Raw genomic sequence first — 24384 nt, forward strand, 5'->3', positions numbered from 1 at the left:
AAGGGACACGAGAAAAAAAGTATGGCTGAATTCAGCGTGTTGGGAGGTGGAGCTAAGCCTAGATTCATGGCAGAGGTCAAATTATACAAGGCCCAGAAATCTCAGGAAAAAACAGCCTAATTAATTAGAGTCTCCAGTGCATACTTTGTGCCCAGGACCCCCTTCTGCACTTTCTGGGACTACAAAAGTCTAATGAATGAATTACAGGTTTTCTTTGGCAAATTGAACACACTAGATGGTTCTGTTGTGAAGAGAAGTCGATATCTTACAGCCTGGACTTAATATTTAACTTCTCGTCTTTGCCACCTTTACTGAATGTCAGTCTCTGTCACTGCCCTTCAACCTTTTCACTTTGATCTCTCTGTTGTTGTGAAGTCTTTGGTGGTTATGGGGAAAATCATGGTTACCTGGATTCCTAAATTGTGCTCATGTTGCTCGTCTTTTGTCCGCAAGTCTGAACATGATGACAGCCTGTCAACAATGTCACGACCCAATATGGGCCAACCTTTCACCTTCTCACCTTGCAGACTGACATTTTTGAAAATACGTCAACACATATGGCATAGAGGACAGTTGTGGAGATGGGGTGTGGGTAAATGTGGATTTGCAGTCAGTCTGAGGGAAATGCTGATTTATAGATAAATAAAATGAAAAACAGCAGACAAACATATTTTTTGACCTGAATAGCTAGATGACTTGAAAGAAATAGAAGCAGAGCTATAGAGAAAAGCCAAGTAAGTCACTAAGCATTTAAACAAAAAGTAAATATTGTTTATAAAAAGTAGCAACAGAAATAAGTGTGGGACAGTCAGGGTTAATAGGAGGCCTCTAGCTAGGGGGCTGTGAAATAAATTTCCCTTGCTTCCCTTCTTGGTTTCAGAGGGTTCCATGATTGTGCAAAAGGCTCCTGGCCTTCCCATCCTTCCTGTTGCTTTTGACCTGGGTTCCTTTCCTCTGTCATCTGTGTAAGGTATGAAAGGCAGCCTCCTAACTTTTCTCCTAGTGCCCACCTCCACACCGCACATCAATAAAGGACAACACATGGCTCATCTTTCCAGGGGTTCTGAGGGCTTTTCCAACTCTGTAAGAGGACTTGAGCTTACTGGGGACCCCTTCCCAGCCCTCTTTGTTTTTTCACATATAGAAAAAAACTAGTCACATGGATACCCAAAGGAATACAGTAGTTTCATCTAATATGTCAAAGGAAATTTCTGTCTTCATGAGTCTCCTGGGAATTTCATTACTAAAGCTGAAACAAGGAAGTTGACACTGCTGACTGAGGATGAGGGGAGGAACCAGCAGAGACTGGAGGCTGCACAGCTCTGAGGGAAAGGAGAGAGTCTTAAGGGTTTACCTTCTCCTTTTCATTTCATTTCTGTAGTCAACAATCACACTAATCTTGACGAGGCCTGGCCAGTCTTTGACATAAGAAACAGATTGTGAGGAAGGTATCATGGTAGCTGTAATTTCAAGACAAAATAATAAATATAAAGAACAACAAGGATCCCAAGTGAGGTTTGATTATTTTCTTGTTTTGCCAGAGGGGATTTCTAGTTGCTATTTGCACAAAAGTCACCATTTTGTTATAGAGAATTTGCAAAACAAGGTTTAGATAAATCATTTATCCTCAGTTTATAGTTTGGTACTATTGGGATGGAAGGGCAGAAATCACTTAAGGAAGTGCTTATAATAATGCACACAATACCACTGCTTTGCCTGCAAAATATTCAAATTATATTTTTATTGATTCAAAAATATTTGCTGCTAACTTACTCAGGGTGGTGGAGGATGCCAAAAAATAAATATACACACAGTTTTTTATCTGGAGGAGCTTCCAGTCTAGTAGAAGAAATGAGGCAAGCCTGGTGCTGTTACCTACAGCAGAATGTGATGGAATCCACAAGAAATTGTCAAGTTAATGGCTATGAGACTGCACGAAGAAAGATTGTATCTGCCGACGGTCTTCAGAGAGGAGAATTTCCCTTGAGATTTTTAAGCAGAAAGGATTAATGCCAACTGCTCTGACAGTGGGAAGGAGTAGAATAATCTGACTCAAAGGGAAACAGAGTGAGGAGAGACATAGAATTAACAGAGTCCAAAGTTTGGTGGATTTAGGGATTAACAGGGATTCTGGTTTGAGTGAAAATAAAAGTTACGTGAAGACATTTTGTGATATTTACATAGAGATGGAAAACTGTGTAGCTTCTCTTTAGAGATCTTGAATGCTATGCTAGCATGCAAGGTCCCTATGGTAATGAGAAACCACAGGATCTTCTGAGCAAGAAGGTCTTCAAGGCTCAACGAGAGGTTTCCTGCCGCGTCCCCACCTATCGCATCATCCTGGATTGTAACTGCCTCTATCTGTACTCTCTTAAAGATCGTGGACTCATTTTAAGGCAAGAACCACTTTTTGAAAGGGAAAGATGAGCATCTAGAGAACACCTGTCACAAAAACCAGTACATACCACGGGATAAAAAAAAAAAAGATATTTTGAATAGATAAATGAAAATATTAAGAGCTGACAAATATTGTAGCAGTCCAGGGAGCAGAGATATTTTGGATGGAGTCTGGACAGTTGGTGGTGACTGAGTGGATGTAGTGGGCAAGAGAAATGGTTTTATCCTAGTGACTTCAGGAATGGAGGTGCCTTGAACAGAAATAAGATAGTCAGAAGCTCTGTTATTTGGATAAAAAATGGGCTGGAACACTTTTTAGAAGCATGCAAGCTGCATTTCTGACCCCTGGAAACAGATATCAATCAGACAACATTACAAAACAAAATTAGAATGTTTATGAAATTTAATGTTTGCTTACACATATTTTTAAAAACTTCTGTATATTAAAAAATGAATTATGCACTTAGCTGCTTTTTGAATGTCTATATGTAGCTTTAATATCCTGCCTTGCGTCCAATGGATGACCAGTCTCTTTCACTCTCAACAAATTAAGGAAACTCCTATAAAGAGGACAGAAAGAAAGTGGCGGATCTATTATTCATTAAATTGTTATACAATGTAGCTAAAATGGTAACTCTGCCCTGTTACCTCCCCCAAATCATCCTGGTTGGGCAGCAGAGTGGAGAAGGTACGAAAGAGGCGGACAGAGACTGTGGTCACCCTCAGTCCAAAGTGGTTGGACTCGCTCTTTGTCACTTTCTTCAATGATACTAATAGAAACTTAAAATGCTATTTAATTACAAGCTTTTTGTTTTTGTTTTTTTAACTTTAATTTTATTTTTTTTGAGGAAGATTAGCTCTGAGCTAACATCTGCTGCCAATCTTCCTCTTTTTGCTGAGGAAGACTGGCCCTGAGCTAACATCTGTGCCCATCTTCCTCTACTTTATATGTGGGACGCCTACCACAGCATGGCTTGTCAAGTGGTGCCATGTCTGCAGCCGGGATCCGAACCGGCGAACCCCAGGCTGCCAAAGCAGAACGTGTGCACTTAACTGCTGCTCCACCGGGCCGGCACTAATTAGAAGTTTTAAAAAAATTAAATGTTTGGGCCAGCCCAGTGGCATAGTGGTTAAGCTCATGTGCTCTGCCTCGGCGGCCCGGGGTTCACGAGTTCAGATTCTGGGTGCCGACCTACACACCACTCATCAAGCCATACTGTGGCAACGTCCCACACATAAAATAGAGGAAGGTTGGCACAGATGTTAGCTCAGCAACAATCTTCCTCAAGCAAAAAAAAAGAGGAAGATTGGCAACAGATGTTAGCTAGGGGCCAACCCCCTCACACACACACACACACACCCAAAATTAAATGTTTAACAGATTAAATTTGTGAAGTGTAATATTAGCGAAGAGAGATTATTAATGGTGTTGGGTAGAGTGTAATGTTCAGGAATGCCTTTTTTTTAATCAAACATTCCCAGAAGTAGTGGTAACTATAAGTCAATGCTCCAAGAGAACGACAAAGTATTGCAGGAATTTGGAGCAGGGAGACATTGTTTATGGCTGGGTGATCCAGAGCATTCATGTACTTGAGGGTATGTGAGCTTGGCCTTGAATTATGGATAGATTTGCAATGGGCAGAAACTTAAGGAAAAGATTCCAAGTAATAAATTGCAGAAAGCTATATTGCTCCACGGCTGGTGCATATTAGAACTAGAAAATTGACTATGCTGTAAGCCTACAACTATTAAGAAATATGTATCCCAGAAGTTAACCAGAAACACATAAAGAATAGAAAGGTTCCAAATTACACAGCTGCAAAAATTAAGTTAGATGTCACGAGTATTATGTGTAATAAAATTCAGGTTTGTTACAATTTATACGATGTTAGAAGAATGCAATTCCTTTGGAAGAAATCTTATTTCCCCATTGACTTATAATTATAGATGTAGTTAATTCCATCACTGATTTATTTTTATTGGTAATGAATATTAGCACTTTAGCTTAAAGTATCTCTCTTCCTTGTATGTCAAGTAGTTAATGACCTATAAATGAACTCTTAAATATGCTAAGGAAGCTCATTATTTAAGGTAATTACTTAGCAAAGCAATGATCCTTTGGTTATGCAAATTACTGACATTAAATTATAAATTGGTAAGCATCCAGTTTTATGTTTCATTCTGGGCTTGCAAAATGACCTTCCACTCCAGGTATTGCTTGATTCAAAGTTGAGATAAACAACAGGAAGATGAAAATACGTACTTCAAGGGTGACAGAGATGGTCAATGTTACCAATATTCAGGGACCCCTACATGTCCTGCAGCTGATGGAGCTGTTGCTGGAGCCCAAGATGACGATGATGATGATAGCTTTGGCTTGTAATATTCCCCCTGCTCCATAGTTTAGATTCATGAATATATTATGTGTCAATTATAAATATATTCTAAAGATTTTTGGCTTTAATATCACTTTATTTGAAGATCATCTTCATCAGACATTTGTGATTTACTTTTTTGCGTGCCTACTGTGTGCCCAACATTTACTAGGTCCTGGAAATAATCTATGCCTGATGGCATGGAGGGGGCCAATGGGGGAAAGAAGCAGGCAAATCAAGAAACCTTTTCCCTGTGGGCTAAGTAAGTAAGTAATTCCCAGGTGAGCAATGATCAGCTACTCTGAGATTTAGAACCATCTGGTCTAGACTGGGAGTGCAGACAAAAGTTTTAGAAGTGAAAACAGAATGAGGGCCAACAGGAGTAAAAATTGGAGCTGGGGAGTGGGGCTGTCATAGGCAGAGAGAAAAGGCACATGAGAGGAAGTGAGCAGCGATGAGCTGTTCTCTGGACTGCAAATAATTCAGTGCGGTTCCAATGCTGAGTGTAAGGATCCCAGTGGCGGTGGTGAAAAATGAGAATGGAGAGGGCAAAAAGGGGAACAGAGGCTAGAAATTTTTATTTGACTGATTGATAAATTGGAGGACATTGAAGGATTTTAAGTAAGGGGTTTACAAAATCAGATTTGCATTTTAGAAAGATCACGTCAGCTTCAGCATTATGAAAGGGGGTCAAGCCAGTTGTGATATTAAGACCTGTAAAGCCTATTTAGCAGGGACCAAAGTGTAGGAGGGTGTTATGTGTGCTGAGTTAACCCTTTAGCTGCTGCATGTGGGCAAGTGAGACTAGAGGCAGCGTCTATTTACTTACAGAGGCGTTCAGTATCTTAACAATCACAAGGCTGTACTCCTACCTTCTAGCTGAAGATCTGTTCTGGGTAGAGGGTACCGACTCAATCAAGGAACACTATTGGAGGATATTGACATAATCCATATAAAAGTTAACAAAGGCAGTCACAGGAGATCGAGAAAATGGAGCATACTCAAGACAAAAAGAGCAATTAAAATGGCTTGATTAATGATTGGTGGGGATTGAGAGAAAGGCGGGGAATAGGGGATGACTTGTCTCCTGGCTTGAGTAAACAGATGGATGGTGTGGCCATGGAGACGAGTGCAAGAGGAGAGTAGAGCGGCGGGGGAGTGGGGACATTGGTGGAGTTTATTTGAGGTACTCTCGGAACAGTGAGGAAGAGCTCTTTGTTTGGCAGTATTTGGTCATATGAATTTGAAGTTCAGGGGAGAGACAGGAACAAAAGATACAGATTTAGGAGTTGTCAGAGTACAGGTGGAAGTTGGAGCCATTCACGGTGGACAATGTCTTCCAGGGAGAGTGTACGTAAGAAGATGCCACCATCCTGGGCGATGCGTTTTACGTGTTCCCCAAGCTACAGTGTATCGTACACACACACACACAATTTGACAGTTTGATGAATCTTGGAAATGATAAGTCACATAAAATAGGCATGACACTTAACTAAACTACTGTAACCATTCTCTTATAGATTTCAGTACTTAACAGGCCAGGTTTTACAGGTGGAGGGTGAGGTGCGTTTGTACACGTCCCCTTGTGGTCCAGAATATCCCTCCTCTACACTTTCCCCTCACATGGCAGAATACGTGCTTTTAGGCTTCTTGGTGTGGAGAAAGCACAGCCAGGCCACTGCTTCAGTTAGTCCTCTCTTTCTTAGATACTAAAAGGAGTAGGAGAATCTTAATTGATCTCCAAAAGAAAGTCCAGGGGAAAATTATTCTCAATTTATATTGAGTTATCCCTAACATATAAATTGGGTCTCTTGTTTCCTAATTTACTGCTTTTTTCCTAAATCCTCTTTGTCTCTTCTCGCCATTCCTTTTCTCAGTTCCTTCTCTCCAGGCCTTCATTCTTAGCAGACTTACTAAAACCAATTTCTAACGTTTCTTGCTTTCTGCCTCCCTTGGAAATCCTTCTGAATACAGTGGCCAGCATGCTTCCAAAATTCCACTTTCACGATGTCACTCACCCAAGGGCCGACAACGATTTTTCCATTGCCAATTACATCAAGTGCAGACCTCTTTCCTTCCAGGCCCTCTAGAACAAAATCACACCTAGCCCAGGCAATGGTATTTAATGATTCCCTGATAGAGCTCTTCAAGGCAATCAGACCTAACTCTTCACTGACTCTTCCCACTAGTCTGCTGTATTTCTTACATTTGCTATCAGTTCTGCCAAGCTAGGATTTCAGCAATAATAAACATGGTTTATTAGAAAGAGCACAGAGATGGGACTCAGAAACCCTGACCCTAGGTTTGGAGCCTAATGACCCCCTTTGACAACTTATTTAACTTCTCATCTATAGAGACAAGGATTTCTGCTAACATTTCATAGAGTTGTTTTGACGGGAAAAATGAGACAATCTGCCTGAAACTGCTTTCTAAATTATAAAGTGCTACATAAAGCAAATCCTATCTAGTCAAAAATTTCTCTTAGCTGAAGTTCAAGAATACATGATTTTTAAACTATGTATATAATTGACATTTTTGAAAATTTCAGTCTTCTTAGATACAAGTTATAAGTCACTACTATTTGAAGTAATTTATTAAAAAGAGGGACCCAGAAGTTGGGAACAGAAATAGAGGCCAAATAATTACTCAACAAATTCTCAGAGCTTCTCAGCATTGGCTTTCCAAAATAGCAGCCTGTGTAACTTTTAAAAAACATAGATGCTTTTATAAGATTAGTCAGCAGTCACTAAAAAGGGAGGGTAGGAGGCTGGGAAAAGTAAATTAGATGTGGGTATGGGAACCACACTTTTACCAGCTATCTTCCTATGAGGAGGAATGCAGATAAGTGTCAGAGGGAATGACAGCTCCAGAAGTAAGACTGTGCCATGATGTCAAAAAGGTATCATCAAAAATTTAGTTGAGGAATCAAACAAAACATTTAAAAGATTAAGTGCTTTCTAACATGTGTATTATCTACAACAAAGCAAAAGCAGATATACAAGCAAATCATTGTAACTTCGTTGCAAAAAGATTATGAAAAGTGTCCAGTGAATAAGTAATGGAAATTAGTAATACACTATTTATTAGCACTAATTTAAAGATTCAAATGTCATTTGGATTGCAGTTTTTATTTCAACGAATGTAGAAGTATTCAGGAATTTTTGTAGGTTCACTCAAGATCCTTCTATCTGTAAGCCTATTATCCTCCATGTGCCAGTTTTCCGTCCATCTTTGCTTTAAAGACGTTGTCCTCACATCGGGGAAGGTCTATTGGATATTAAGCATCCTGCTTACGCCGTGGATTCTCCACGGTATTTTCCTCATTGCCTGGATACAAATGTTCTGTTCCTTCCCTAAGCATGGCTTGCATTTTTGGTCTTTTCCGTTCAGCATTGTTGGCCTTGTGCTATTCATGAATTATTTCCAAACATGTTTGATTTCTTTTCCCAAACAGACTGAAGAACCCTTAAGGCCAATACAAAAATCTATTCCTTATATTGACTGTCAAGATGCATACTAGACTCTTAACAAGTATTTCTAGAGTAACTGAAATCTAGTCTAATAAACAGAAGTTTGCTATCTAAGGTTTCTCAGTTGTAAATGTAACAGGAGTAAAAAATTATTTTATTTATTATGAGAATATAAACTTAGCTTCTCATAAATATTTACTATTAATGTGTTTAGAGAACCATATTTACTTATGGACTAATGTCTTATTCAGTTCATTAACTCATTAGATGTATTTTATAAAAAGTGGTACTTTAAAAATCATTTTCCAAATACTAATCAAGTAAAACATGCTTAGAAAATTCAGGATAGCTCATTTGAAATGCTCCTTTGGATATTATGCCTAGGTGTTTATAAATAGAGCATACATATAAAATGTATAAAATCTTTTGTTTCAATCCTATATTTCTTGACAGAATTTAAAATCAAAATGGTGCTCTCGACCAATTAAAATCTATCACAACTATTTGGGGACTACCGGCAAGAAAAGAGTTTTTTTATTCCCTCTTATTTTAAAAGTATTTTATAAGTGAAAAGGGCAACATCATTTTTAGAGTTTGTTGAGAACTTCAAATACTTAGTCCCCAGAAGCAAGATTCATCATGAGGAGAACCTAAGGCCTAACCGAGTTTTCAAAATAGTGCCCACATATACCATACTTGTTGAACAAATTCAGATTTATTGAAAGTAAACATTTACATTGGCTACAATGTTAGAACTATTACAAAGCTGGATAAAAGAGGCTTAAGTAGCAATAGAAAGCAAGTGCAATAAAAAGTGAATAGAGAAAATATTTGGCCTTAGTGATCTCTTGGCAGTATTTACATAATGTACATATTGTTAGATATTTATAGTAACTCTAAGGCACCAAAGGCTAAATAGCAGGTTGCAATACTATTCTGTGCACAAAAGTCAAGAAGTTTATTGTAAAGAAGGCTGTATAGTTAAAGAAACATAGGCATATCTTAATGTTTACATAAAGGAGTGGCTGCGTTTTTTAAAATCTCAAATGATACATTAAATATTGGGTGGGTTGAAGAAATTATTTTTAGAACATTAAATTATGTTGACTATGTAAATAAGCACTATTTTTTACTGACTAGCTGGTAAATGTGTAATGTAATCTATTCTTCAACACAGCTTTTTCACACTCATGGATATGTTTTGTCTAAAAACTACTTGAAATTCTTTTGACCTACAAAAACTTATCCTAATATATCATAGCGTATAGAAAATCCCCAAGAAAAATTTACTGAGTAATAATATACATCAAATTTATATAGAATCTGGCAAAAATTTAGCAGGCATTCAATACCAAAATACTTGAATATTCAGTCTGCCATTCTGGCATAGCAGTTGGGTATTTTAATCCTTTAACTGTTTAGAGTGGGCAACTGTTTGTGTCTTTAGGTGAAACGACATAAAATTGACCCATGTAGAAAACCAATCTTAAAAGGAACTAATTATTTTCAAATTTTGCAACTTGAAACGCTTTCACATAACTCATTGGGTGTCAACTATGTCATTCAACACCAGTGACTGAAACATCTGTATTAACGCATTGTCAAGAGGTAACTGACAATATGTACATCCAGACTGTTGAATTATCTGATGACTTCTATGTGTGAGATTTTATTTGTTTCTTATACTGGAAACCCAATTTACCTTAACATACAGTCTATCATTTGTCTTGAGGTAGTGCTATAATGAAGAATTCAGCAGGACAATAGAAGAACATCATAATATTTTTAAAGTATGCGTCAAGTGTCACCATGAAATCTATATATTTGGATGGTAGATGGTCCAAGGCTGAGTTGGCCCTTCATGACATGTTAAATTACTATCTGATGGAGTCATCGAGACTTTAACAAGGATGATGAGTTTTTCCTTAAAATTTTCTGAAACTCCACGCCCCAAGGCAAGTTATGGTATTATGGTATCAAGTACTGCTAAAACCCATTCAGTGATATTAAAGATTTATAGACTTGCACATTAAAGGTTTCTTTTCTTTTAGCAAAGGGGAGAATAATTGAGGGATTTCTTTTCTAAACTCTTAAATTTTTCAATGAGAAATATTCAGAGCACTAACAATGGTTTGGGTTGGTTTCTCATATCACATAATATTTGATAGCAAGTTTAAGGATGTGACACTCTTATATTTAAATTTTAAATTTAAAAACCACCTTCAAATCCAACACTTCACTGAGATCTGCTGAGCAACAAAAATAAAAATCACTTCCACATAACGCAATCTAAGACACCCAAAGTACCTTACCATAATGTATGCTATAGCACTATGTTCTATGTATATTATTACTTTTTTCTCTGTTCAACCATTTTCTTCCCTTTTTTAATACAGTGGACAACAAAAGAGGACAAATTATTCATAGTGAAATTTTACAAAGACAGTAATGCAGGAAAAAGTAGGACTAACAAATTAGGTTTTTCTTTCTCTACTTCAAGAATGAAAATAAATGATTGCCTTTGCTCCGTGGATTAATATTAAGTAGTAATGGCTACACAATTAATATAACTATTACAAAGCATCAGTGAACATACTTCAAACGATTATATAAATACATACAATATCACATGTTTGGAAGCATCAAATAAGTCAATAGATAATACCTTAATGGGGTGACTGAATCAAGGCATGATAATGATGTTTAAACTTCTAAATTTTAAGGACCTTCTTGGATTCTGGAAGCATGATATTCATTTAATAGTAGTGTCTATTGAAATTAGATTCTTTAGAAATAAAGATAAGCATCAGCATACTATCATTTTCCAATATCAAAAGCTCAATGAAAATATTTGCTTACAAAGGTTCTGACACAATTTTTTGAAACAAACTTAAAATGTCATTCTGTATTGCAATAGCATTCGAGTAGTTATCATTAGAAGACATCTTATTTTATCATAAAAGATGTCTACTGCTTGTAATATATAGTAGACATTAAAACTATCCACTACTTTCCTTGCTCTGATGACAGATCAACTTCCTTGAGCCCTCCACGTTACCCTTCCAGTTCAGACAGATCAACTTCCTTGAGTCCTCCACGTTACCCTTCCAGTTCAGATTCTAATACTATACTCTTTACATTATTTAACTGTTAAGTCAAGTCGTAGTGGATTAGGTCAGTGGTTTTAAATTACACTTGGAGGCACTATAGAGAGTCTTCAGAGGTGCCTCAGTGGTCCTAATAGCCAAACAGCTGGGGTTCCAAGCCCTCAATTTCCAAATAATGCTATTACATCTTCATATCTATGTCATATATAGAATGTTCCCCAAATTTAATTTGAAAAAATAATTCTGTTGGTTAAACATGTTTTTAAAACACAGTCAAAGGAATCTGGGAGACTCGGCAGAAAGAAGAAAGTAGTCCTCTTGCCCACGTAAAGTCTTCAAATATCTGGTCACAGAACACTAAATAAGATACTACATCTTGGCCCTATCGTGTCAATATTATCCCTCAGTCTGCCTTTGAGTTCAGAGGCACAAGTCAAAACAGATCAATGTTTTAAGCGGATCCTATCACAATGATTAATATTCCAACCACTTCAAGTCTATTTTTGCAGAAATATGTGGCATATCAATTACTTACCACATAAGAAAACAAACTATTAGTAAATATTTCCCAAATAGCAACTCTTAACAATGTGTCTGACCTCTTTTTCTCACCTTTTATGCCAAAGGAAATAAACACAGAAGTTATAACATTATATTTGCAAATCACTATACACTTTTATATTTTTCTTTCCAAATAAATTAGAATCAGATATGAGCCTTGATTCAGGGTTTGAATAGAGTGGCAAACTCACTAATTAAACTGCTCTCATGAATGGCCTTCTTTCGAAGACATCACGTAGGAAAATAAACACTGTCAATTAAAACTTGTGATGAATAAGAACTTTAGGACCCAAAGAAACAGAAATGATTTTGATGAGCACATGACTTTTGGAAGGAGAATGCTGAGAGCTGGTGTTCTTGTTCTCTATAAACTTATTTGTGTTCTTTTAATATAAAAGAAACTTCAAAGTTTGTCTTCTTTCTCAATACGAAAAAAAATAAGCAGAGGTATTAGATGAAAAAATATAAAAATGCTGGTGTGGTATAAATAAATTTTAAAAATGTTCCATTGTAGGAAATAAAAAATATATACGGTTTGTTTAAATTCTGAGGCCTTTCTTTTCAACATATGATTACTTGAATATAGATTTAGTCCACCAGGGGTATCTATGTTCCCCAAATTTTATGACTTTTAGATAACATTATAAAAAGAGTTGCATTTTAACTGAAGGGAAAAATTCTTTAAACAAATAGAAAAACTGTCCACAAATATTTTCAGTGAGTGAATTATGGTAAATTTGGCTCATATCTTGGTTTACGTCCAGATTTACTGCTTACTGAATATTATTTTCTTTTCATTGAATAAGAATAGCATTGTGGAGCTGTGCCATCTCTGCTGTCAACATACGTATATGTGTATGTACACACATATATGCACCATCACATATTTTGATGCTTGAATCTTTAGATATGTGTATTACATACTTTTGGGCAAAGCACTGCATCTAAGACCTAACTGTTTTTGTATAAGGAAAAATAACAGAATAGGAAACATCCCTCCCCAAAATATTCAAATGTTCATACCACTAATTATATAGCACATCAGAAAGTGCAAACATTATACTTATTGCAAAGTATCTTACAGATTTAGATGCCATTATAAAATGTTCTCAATTCTATTTTGGTATCCTAAAATGTCGGTATATAATACCAAATTTCCAATTAAAGAGTTTAATATAAAAATATCAGCACAAAACTGTTTTTTCAATCTGTTTATTGTGTGAGCAACCCAAACTTCAGTTTAAGTGCTGTTGTAATTTTATTACTAGATTCCATAACCCTACAATTGATAAATTTTATACCATTTTAGGTATTTAATGAGATACTTAGAAATACTAAGAAAAAAATCAGTATTCAAAGGGTTAATTTTGTTTATAATAACAATAAATTATTTTATCATCTTCTTCAGTTCAAAATCCAGCTTTGAACGCGAGGAAGGCTTTCAAATCATGTTAATTAAACGGTGGTCCTTTAACCAGTAGCAGTTTGATTACCAATTACTCGAAGGATCTCTTTGTGAATGCCTCCTTCTTGTGTGTTAATATTTGCATCTCCCACTTGGCCATCTTCATAGCTACAACACAAAACACAGAAACATAAAACATTCAAAAATATGCAAAAACCACTTAAAACTGCTTAGAAATGCTATTTGATGCCTAAAATACAGCACAAGGGAATCAAGAGCAAAAAACAGTCATTTCTTAGTTGTATTTAATAATATGTTCACATCACTAAACATAGAATTGCTTGCATTACCAAACACATGATTATTTTATGTCATGCCCTAATTGGCCCCTTCCTTCCTTTTTAATTTTAACTTTTTCTAGCCCCACATAAAGCACTGGCTGAGTTGCAGGAAGCACCCCACTGTCTTCGGCCTTGCAAACATTTCCCACAGTTGTTATATGAAGCCTACTGTGAAAGAACACACCAACTTCAACTTTATATTCCTTAGGTTCTATACTTCTTAACTCCACTCCTACTTCAATCTGATCAGTGACATTCTTCGAAATTACTTCACTTTCTGCCACTGCTCCTTTGCCATGCCTGCCTTCTCATTATTATTCTGTTGGAATCGGTGCTGCATTTTTTTTCTTATCGTTGGTTGCTCTATTTGGTCTGACTACAACATGTTCTTATTTACGCTGATACTTCACATAAGAATGCAAGTCGGCTAAGTTGAGCTAAGCAACAGAAGTGAAAATATAACATTAAAGAACAGCAATAACTAAGTCCTTTAGAAAGAAATAATTACATTTTGGATGATAATTCATTTCCTCAAATAAACTTCCTCGGGCAATAAGAATTTCCCAAGAATGAATTTTTAAACTTCCATGATAATATTCAAAGTAGAATAGGTGATGAATTAATTTTAATTCCCCAAAATGAATCAAGACAGAAGCTTTAGAGAAGTGGTAATTACTTCAAAATAGATAACCAGGGGTGTAAGCACAGTGTCTCAAAGATTAATGTGTGTCACTGTCTCTTCCTCGTCGTACTTAAATTCTCCTGAAATAGCACAGTAGAGGAAAATGAAACAGATGACATAGAGCAATGAGAATTTGGGTCCTTACATAATCGACTGCTCAAATACCTAGTGATAATTGCATCTGTATCAAGCTTAAACTCCTAAGAAATGACTCAAGGTTGCCTGTATACTTGGTTAATTCTTACCATACAAGTGTGTATACATAAATATACACACACACAAATGTGTATTGTGTATACATATATATACACACACAAATGTATTTGTATTTGTGTATGCACATATATATACACACACACACACACACACAAATATACACACACATATGTATATATGACACCCAATGGTGAAACATTACTGTAAGAAAAAGAAGGGGCTATGTGGTACTTATACCAGTTATAAATATTTTCTTAAGAGATCAAACAGTAAGTGCTCTGTTAAGAACTAGAGAATGTATAAAGTGAAATGCTCTAGCACTGTCTAGATCTAATCAGGTGTTTCGTGGCAAATTGTGTAAAGATATATTTTGTTGGGCAGGTAAAATATGTTAGCCTAGTTTTTGCATAAATCTTGGCTACCCACTGGACCAAAGGTAAACCCTAAGCTATCCATAATTCTGAGCCAAGGCTGGGGAGGCAACCCGGCTTGAAGGCTCAGCCCAAGGGAGATAAAAGTGTTTTACCAAGTCAATTGGGCTAGCTCCCCTAGGATTTAGATTACAGAAAACAAAAGAGACTAACAAAAAGAGAATGGAGCAGACACAAAGAAAACCATGGTGCTTGCAGAGAAGTGGGAAGAGTGGCAGGTCTTAGAACTGTTCTGGTTCTTTAGGGCTTCCCAATTTCAGACACCAGTCCATACGTATCTCTACTCTAAATTTCCTAATATGCATTTATGTTTGTTCTATTTCTATGGCAATTTTGCTATAGTCAACACACCTACTATGTCATCTATACTTTGGACATAACGTTGAATAAGATATGCTCAGCTTAACTGATAGCCAGCCTACATACTATCAACTCTATTCTTTTCACTTTAAAAGAATATTAATCTTTAAGATTTCTCTATAATACTTTATAACTTTTCATTTTTTCCTCAACCCACTGCAGTCATTCTTCCGACCCTATACTCTACTGACAAGTACTGACAACAGTTGCCCATGGCCTCCTAGGTGATGAATTCAGGAGATTTTATCCACTATGTCTGCAGCATGTGATACACCAGAAGCTACATTATCTCTTCACTCCCTAGCTAGTCCTTTGATTATGAATCCTCAGCCTCTTTCATTGCATCCTGCCCTCCCATTTCAATGCTGGTTTTATCCACAATTCACTCCTCACTGTTCTCTCTTCTTATGATTGCAAACTCTCAATTATTTCAATCTCCCCCACTGTTTTAACTATCACCCACACGCTGATTCTTAAACTCAACCTCCAATCCTTACATCTTTCCCTAACCATAATTTTCCCACAAAAACCACAAATATAATATATTCAAAACTGAGCTTAATTTTTTACCCTGACTGCTCCTTTTTACTCTATCAATATCTCATTTTGAATTACCATCATCTGCCCACTCTTCTAATAAGAAATTCAGTCATTCTTAGCCCTTCCATGTGCTGAAATCAATAAATCATCAAGTTATCTTGCTTCTATTTTCCTAATTGTTTCCAGTTGCATCCTGTCTCCATCCAATGCCGTTACCTTCAGTTAGGCCTTCATGATCATTTATCTAAAGGAGTGATTTTCAAGTTGCAGGCTGTGTACAATTAGTGGGTTTTGAAATTAATTTAGGTTGTCCAGGTTAGCATTTTTCAATGAAATTAGAATAGAATAGGACACAGAATATTGACTGCACCACACAAAGTGAGCATTGTTTTTGGCCAAGTCACAATGTCAAACACATTTCCTTCTGCAGTGAGAAACACTGACCTAGATATTGTAACAACATTATAATTGATCTCTCTGTCTCCACACTTATCTCCATGATCCTTCCTACAAGAGTCATCTCTGCCCTGCTAGAGTAATACAAATGCCCTCTGCTTCACTTGCAGAACAAAATCCAATGTCACCGGCATGGCATGCCAGGGCCCTTCATAATTTAAATCTAAAGTTCCTGTCTAGTCATGTCCCACCACTCCCCGCCTCACTCCATTCCCAGGTCAACTGGAGGCCTGTGCTCTCCCCAAATATTACATGATCACTAACACTTAAAAAGTATTTGAAGTTAACGGAGAGGAGACTTACATTCTTTAAATAAACTACAGTAATTTAAGACAGAAAGAGCATGGGGGAGGAGAGAACAAGAGGGAAAGATTGAGATTGAAAGTATTAAGAAAAATGCATATTTTTCCCTTGTCTTTGAAACCCATAAGAAAACACAACAGCTGTAGGTTGAAGGATAAGATTGGCCAAAGGTATTCAGGTGTCTTAAACCATGAAGTATGTATTATAATAAAGGAAAAACAAACTATCATTTAATTTGGTCAAGTGGCAGGGCTTAGATACATGAATTACTAGTGGCATTGGGACACTTATTACGATATGGCATATAGAATATTTTGCAGCTATTTATTAGTATTGCAGACAAACATAGGTTGTTAATGTAACAGTGAAGTTCATTTATGTCCAGAAAGCAACAAAATTCAAACAAGAAATAGAGCAAGAATGATATCAATAGGGAAATGATACATTTGACTGGGGTTTTCTGCAGAAGGAAAAATGACACCATCTCAAAGGAGACAGAAATTACTTATGTTCCCAGGAGAATAAAAAGATTACTAAAATTTTAATAAAAAATAAATGAATTTGATTTAAAAGCTCTGAAAGAGGGGCCAGCCCGGTGGCGCAGTGGTTAAGTGTGCCCGTTCTGCTTTGGCGGCCTGGGGTTCGCCAGTTCAGATCCCAGGTGCGGACATGACACCGCTTGGCAAGCCATGCTGTGGTAGGCGTCCCACATATAAAGTGGAGGAAGATGGGCATGAATGTTAGCTCAGGGCCAGTCTTCCTCAGCAAAAAGAGGAGAATTGGCAGCAGATGTTAACTCAGGGCTAATCTTTCTCAAAAAAATTTAAAAAAATAAAAAGCTCTGAAAGAGAAAATAAAGCAATAGATGAGATTTAGCTATCTGGAACTATCTTGGGTATGTTAAGAATTTTCATGGATAAAAACTTTTGAATGTACTGGCAACCTTTATTCTCAAACTGATATAGCAGCTTTGTGATAGTTTTAAGATTGGCATACATGTATTTCTTTTCTGTCTCTCCAAATCTAGAACCCAGAAATGAGGCACTGCTTTTCATTAGCAATAGAGAGGAGATATTCACTGTGAACTGAATGATATCCAGCACTTGTCCAAATTCCCTGTAAGAAATCTCATGCTGTAAGTGCAACGTCCACTTCAGAGCCCTCGTATATCTCGTCATCAAGTTAGACTATTTGGTTTTTCGTCACTGCTTTCATTGAATATGTACTAAGTGTTTCTGCACAAGATGTGAAATTTCCAAAAATGCAGAGAATTTGCATTTTACTAGAGGAGAGTCATGCAAATAACTGTAGGACAACGCAGCCTGGGGTGGTACAAAGAAAGGGCGAGGAAAACCCAGAGTAAACACCAGACATCATGTCTGACTGGGACATGATGAAAGGTATCATGGAAAAGACCATGTAGTGAAGCCTTGAAAGATAGTCTAAAGGCTGAGCTGGTGAGAAGCCCAATCAGCTGAAATGAATGAGCAAAAGAGTGGGAGAAGCAACTCCAATTTGTTTTCAAGAAAAAGCTTGGATAATAATTTTATTCAATCAGTGGTTTGTACTGGTAATTGAAGTGAGGTAAAATGGGCTCTATGTTGCAGAATGCCATGCCTTTATTTGTTAATATCTATCAGCCTGTAGGAGCAAAGGATAATCAAAACTCTGCTTTAGGAAAGTTGACGGGGTATAAGTAATACGATATTAAAATTTTATATGCATAGAAATATAGGCTATACATCAAAAGACTGACCGTGGTTAACTCTAAGTGGGGATATTATGGGTGATTTTCTCCTTTTTTCTTTACCTGTGATTTCAGTTTCTCTACACTGAACAGTTATCACTAGTGTAATAATGATATTGTTGAATAAATCTGGCATTGCACAAAATAGATTGGGAGCAATGAAGAAATTAGAAGCATAGAGAATAACTAGTAAGCATAGAAAATAACCAGTAATCTTTTGGTGTGCTCTGGGAGAGAGAACGATATAGGCATGGAAACAAAGGTATTGATAGGAGAAAACTGTGAAAAGATCTACTGGGGAGCTGACAATGACAATGAGTAAGGAAAAATAAATTGAAAACAACTACAGCTCAGGTTTCAAGTCTCTCCCATACGTAAAATCACTGCATAGACTGGGGAGGTTGACAAGTTGGTTAGAATTTAGCAATAATGGGCTCCACTTTGTACATATTGATTTTAAGGTATTAGCAGGCTTTTCAAGGGGATATACCCAGCATGCAGTTATAATGTGGGCAATTCATTCATTCCTACTCATCTGCCAAGCACTATGCGAGGCATGCAAAGACAAATGAGACGCATAGTCCCTGACCTCAAGAAGTATACAGAGTAATGGAGAAGACCACATATAAAAAAATATAATACAAAGATAAACACCTACCCAGGGAATTATAGAGTAACATGTAGAAGCAGCATGAAGGAGTCAAGGGAAGCTTCTGGGAGGAAGGAAAGCATGCACTAAGATTGAAAAGAGGAATGGGAATTAGATGAGTAGGTATGAGGGTCTCCCCAGTTTACCGGAGAAAGGAAAGAGCAAAAGCATGAAGTGTGCAAGTGACAGCATACAGTTCAGACTGTGAAGCCCAACATCTTGAGGTGAGCAATGGTGGGCCAAGAGGCTGGGACTTGGGTCTCCTTGACCTTCCTCTGGTGGTACTCAAGGAAGAATAAAGGGCTGAGGAGCTAGCTGGTTCCCTCTGTAAAGGAGCCTGAACTTCATCTTATAAGTAGTAAGCAACAGCTGAAGAGCTTTAAGTAGGGGAGTGATGTGGCAGTTTAAACCCTGGGAAGAGATCTGGGCTGGAGACAGAGAAATTGGATATACTATAGACTGGGGATAAAGCAAAGTTCCCTGATCGTGTCAGCTTGATGTCACACAGCTTGATGTCACCCAGCTTCACTGAGCCATGACTGAATGTTTCGTCTTCTAACTTTATAAATAAGTTTTCTCCTCACTACATTCCCAATTGAACATTGTTCAACTTTTGCAAAATCATGATGAAAGATACCTCTTATTTCACTTAATGGCCCCTCTACAGTTCTTCTTTCCTGAACTTTTCTTGTACCTGCCTCTATAGATATATTTTAAATTTTGACTTAAAATAAAAACCATATATAATCCAAAATATTTTCCTTTTTGCCTTTAGTGCGTTCATTAAAAATTTACTGATAAGCAACTGTGCATCAGGTACTGTGCAAGGTGATGCAAGAGAGGTAAAAACAAGAGTAGGAGCCTGCCCCTTAGGAGTTCACAGCCTCGTGGAAGAGTCAGATATGAGGAACAAACTGAATTTTAAATAGAAGTTCTGCAGTGAACTGTAGCAACACCAGGAAGAGAGATTAATTCTGATCAGGAGCTTCAGGGAAGAGGGGGTATTTGAGCTAGACCTTAAAAGATAAAATAGGCTTTGGAAGGAATTCCTGACATTTATTTAGCACTGAGCTCTGCTTGACTCAAGGACCTGAAAATAACCTGCCTCTTTTCTGCAGATGGTCTGTTTTATTTGGTCATTTCTGTTCTTAAATTTCTGAACTTCTTGAAATGTTCTGAGAAATAGAAGGCGGTATAGACCTTAAATTTATGTAATAGACAAAATATGGGAAGAACTCATCTGCAGATCAGCCCACTCTACACTAAAGCATTAAATATGGAAATCAAACAAGCAGGTTATGCAAACCTAATGCTTCTTAACCTTTCTTTGGTCCCAGACAGTTGAGGGAGAAGACATACTCCCATCTCTAAGAGTTTTCACTATGGCAGTGGTTGGGGGTGATGTACCATGGGGGAGCCCATGGCACCAGATACACACATTCTGTTAACTTGCCAAATCATCAATTACCTTATCTTGAATTTTATTATTTAATCCTATTTATGAAAAATACCAACAGTAAGTTTTCTTCTCTAGCTCTAAAATTTCCACTCACTGTGAAATAGACATTTTTGTTGTATATGACTAGAGCACAATATGTTTATTCGGTTTTCACATGCCCTGTTTAAGCCCGGCTTCTAGCCCTTTTTAAAACAGCTGCCTTATTTCTACATATTGACCTTAATGTCTTTGCACAGATGTGTCTTAAGGTCATCAAGGAAATCAAGCTTTAGCAATAATTCCTAAACACTCAAAATTGGCTGGAATCTGTTTATAATATCTGAATTATTACATTTTGCCTAAAGCACTTATATTTGATTAAGTTTATTCATTCTTGAAATTTTACAACAAAATTTTTTCAAACATCTCATTCTCTTGTTTGTTTATTTGTTTGTTTGTTTTGGCAAGAAAGATTGTCACTGAGCAAACATCTGTGGCAATCTTCCTCTATTTTGTATGTGGGACACCACCACAGCATGGCTTGAGGAGCAGTGTGTAGGTCTGCACCCAGGATCCAAATCCATGAATTGGAGCATGAGAACTCAACCATTACGCCACTGGGCTGGCTCCTTCCTTTTTTTTAATAACAGAAATCTTCCTTTAAATTTTACCTTCAATTTTTTCTGAGACAGCAGTCTGTTACCTAAAATTTCCCCCCCAATTTTTCTCTCATTCTGTGATGGTGTTTATTTGTTGGGAAAGAATGTGATAAGGATACTAAATGACTTTTATTATCTCCTTCACTCTGGAAATCAGATTAGCATAGAAGTTATTTTAATTTTTAACATTTTCACTTAGATAAAAAAGGAAGCCTCACTGATTTATATCCTAGTCATCAGGCCAAGCTTCTAACATAAGAGATCACATATTGTTAAAAAAAAAAAATTAGAATAAAATAAGAATAGCAAATGAGTTTCTGTCTGATTACGGTACATCTGGGATAACTAATTTCTTTCTTATCAATTTATTCTTTCCTAGATGTTATCACTCACTAGGGAGGCACAATACTAGTAGAAATCTTTGATTATATCTTTTATAAAGAAAGAAACTGATGGTTGTAATTAGAATGTATATTAATTAGTGAATGGATTCTCCTTTTGATGTGTTTTGAATCATATCAATTTTCCTTAATTAGTCCTTTCTCTCTTGAGGGAGCAGAGAGAAAGGATGAAATCTCATTTGTGTTTATAGAGAGATGAAAATCATTATCTTAATAGAATTTTTTCCTTTGTATTATCTGGAAAGTATGAGTGTACTGAAAGTACACTCTTTTCTTCAGATAGTCTTTCCTCCATTTTTTATTCTTAGAAAATGTAGAAGTCCTTCTCTCCAGTAAACACACATATACACCCAAACGTATATCCCTACAGATTTAGCTCTCATGCAATTTATGTAAAATTTCAAGGAAATAATACTAGAAATGTTTACTGCCTACTTACGTATCTAAAGCTGTTCACTTTGCTCAATAAATTTGAATTTTAGAAAGATGCCAAAAAGAGGAGATTAACTGATTAATGTCAGGCTAAGGAAGGACTTTGGAGTTACTTTTCTGTCAAAATCTTAAGGTTACTCAATGGAATAACTTTGTGACTGGAGGTGTCTTTTGGAAGGTCGATCTTTGAACAGTGAATAATAGTCAAGATGGTCAAGAAAGCAGCAGGGAAAAAATATCTAATGAGTGCCTTTCCATGGAGATCTGCATTGTGTAAACTTAATCCAAATATTAACCTTCAAAAGTAGTGTGCAGCCAGCTTTCCTAGGGCCTCCAGAGTCACATGGCGCCCTGCTCTACCATGCATTCTGCCCCAGTAAGCTGACCTATATGGACTCCGTCAGTATGCTTCCTTGTCTTCTAATTTCTTGTAGGGTTTGACCAATGGGGAGCCACAGAAGGACACTGGCAGAAGGGGAAGGTCAAGGTTTCCCTTGATTCCAGCCCCATAAGGGCCCCTTGGGATGCCGAAGTCCCTCAATGGGAGACCATGACTCCATTCAAAGCCACTGAACTAGAAAGCTTTCTCCTACCATGTTCTGATCACTGCTTCTTGTTCTTGTCCGTTTGGACCTGGGCATGTATAACAGCTCTGGTGCCACTAGATGCACGTTACTACACTAGACCTAAGACCTGTGGTTCCCCTATAACCACACCTTTGTAAGTAATCTACTTGTGGATGATAGAAATGATCATATTTATCAAAAGCCATCGGTTTCCTGTTGGGATTCTGACTGACACAGGTAGATATCTTATTTTATTGTATCTATAGATGATACAACATTCTACCTACTGATGAAGCTTATGGAGGTTATGCAACTTGGCTAACGTCACCTTACTAGTAACTGGTGAGCCTGGACACAAACTGTCTGATCAAAAGCGGGGCTCCTTCCACAATACTCACTGCTGCCTCGCCGTTAAGAAAGAAATCTATAGATAAGTATATGTCTCAAATATGTAATTTATGTATTAATTTGTATCATAAACATAGAAGATACATAGATACATAATACATAAATCTGTATCATAAGAAAGTCACAGTTTTCATACCATCCAAAATAAAACCAGGTAGTTCACAAAATTTTCATTACAAATAACAATAAGCTAACAGATCAGATGCTGTGGGCATAGCGTGCTATGGATACAGTATATATCGAAGAGATCTTGATGTAGCTATTTTGGCATGGCTTATAAAACAAGCCAGTGCATTTTTCCAGCTTCTTTTTAGAAAACTACATAAAAGTACAAAACAGATATACTCAACTGTTCCCCGAGGTCTTTTCTGTGACAGGACCATGGATGAAGAAGAAACAGCCATAGGAAAAAGGTTGGGAGTCAAGCAAGGGTGGGGAGAAAACCAGACAGACCTACTGCACTCATTCTTTAGAGATTAAAACAAATGCTTTTGTATTTTAATGCAGCTCTTACGATACAGATGTGTCAAAGAATCCACATCAATAGGCCCTGCATTGCCAGCCTATATTGTATGGAACGTAAATCAACTTTTTATAGGGACAGGACCTTCTCATTATTGTTTTCTCCATTCCCACTTCTAGTTTTTTAAAAACCTATAAAGTGTATATATGTATATGTGTGTACACATCTATCTTTATATATATATATATATATACACACATATACATATACACACAACAGATAGATGGTTACAGAGATTTTTTCTCCAGTTTTTCTAAGTTAATGGCATTTAAATGTCACTTTACTTTTTATAGCTTATCGAAAATATAACACAAACACTAAGTTGAGTAGAAATTGCCTGTCTGCTATATATTCACCACTAAAGTAACCTAAATAACAATGTAGTCACTACTACCTCATTCATGGAGAAGATAGTAACAGACACATTTGAGCCTTCACACTTACACAAAAAAGAATCGTGTGCAGACATGATCAGTATTCGGGACAACCCAAATCTCTCCATGTTTGTGCAGGTCAGGTGAGGTGATCACTGCGGGTGGAAGATAACATTAAAGAACTATTTTATTTTAAGCAACCATATCCCTTCTCTTAGAAATCTAAAAGCAAAAATACATGCACGAATTAATATATGGAAAATGTTTAACCTTATTAGCTATCAAGAAATGAAAATAAATACAATAAAATGCCATGTAACAATTTTATGTTTTGAACGTGATTAGTGTAACAACAGGAAGGAAATCACTTGTGTATTATCAAAAGCAAACAGGTCCTCACTTGGAAACTATGCAGAAAGCAACCTGGTGTCTTATTTAACCATCAAGTGTTGAAAACTTCAAAGATGGTTAACCATGGCTACTGAAACTCCCAACATAAGAAGAAAAAATGCATTTTTAGCTAAAATGAGATTTTAAAGCAAG

At 36.8% G+C, this 24384-nt stretch overlaps 1 protein-coding gene across 3 annotated transcripts in view; it reads right to left on the minus strand.

Annotated features, from left to right (window-relative positions):
* Positions 1-8952: 8952 nt before the first annotated feature.
* PARP8 (poly(ADP-ribose) polymerase family member 8) overlaps positions 8953-24384 on the minus strand; it is a 169060-nt gene continuing 153628 nt past the window's right edge. For all 3 annotated transcript variants that reach the window (XM_046672205.1, XM_046672204.1, XM_046672203.1), the window contains 2 exons: positions 23912-23996; positions 8953-13483 (listed from right to left, as the gene is read on the minus strand). In XM_046672205.1, the coding sequence (XP_046528161.1) occupies positions 13381-13483; positions 23912-23996 (188 nt within the window). In that variant the 3' untranslated portion in view covers positions 8953-13380. The remainder of the gene's footprint in view (positions 13484-23911; positions 23997-24384) is intronic.

Source organism: Equus quagga, chromosome 9, assembly GCF_021613505.1.
Source record: "Equus quagga isolate Etosha38 chromosome 9, UCLA_HA_Equagga_1.0, whole genome shotgun sequence".
In the NCBI taxonomy this organism is placed as follows: Eukaryota; Metazoa; Chordata; class Mammalia; order Perissodactyla; family Equidae; genus Equus; species Equus quagga.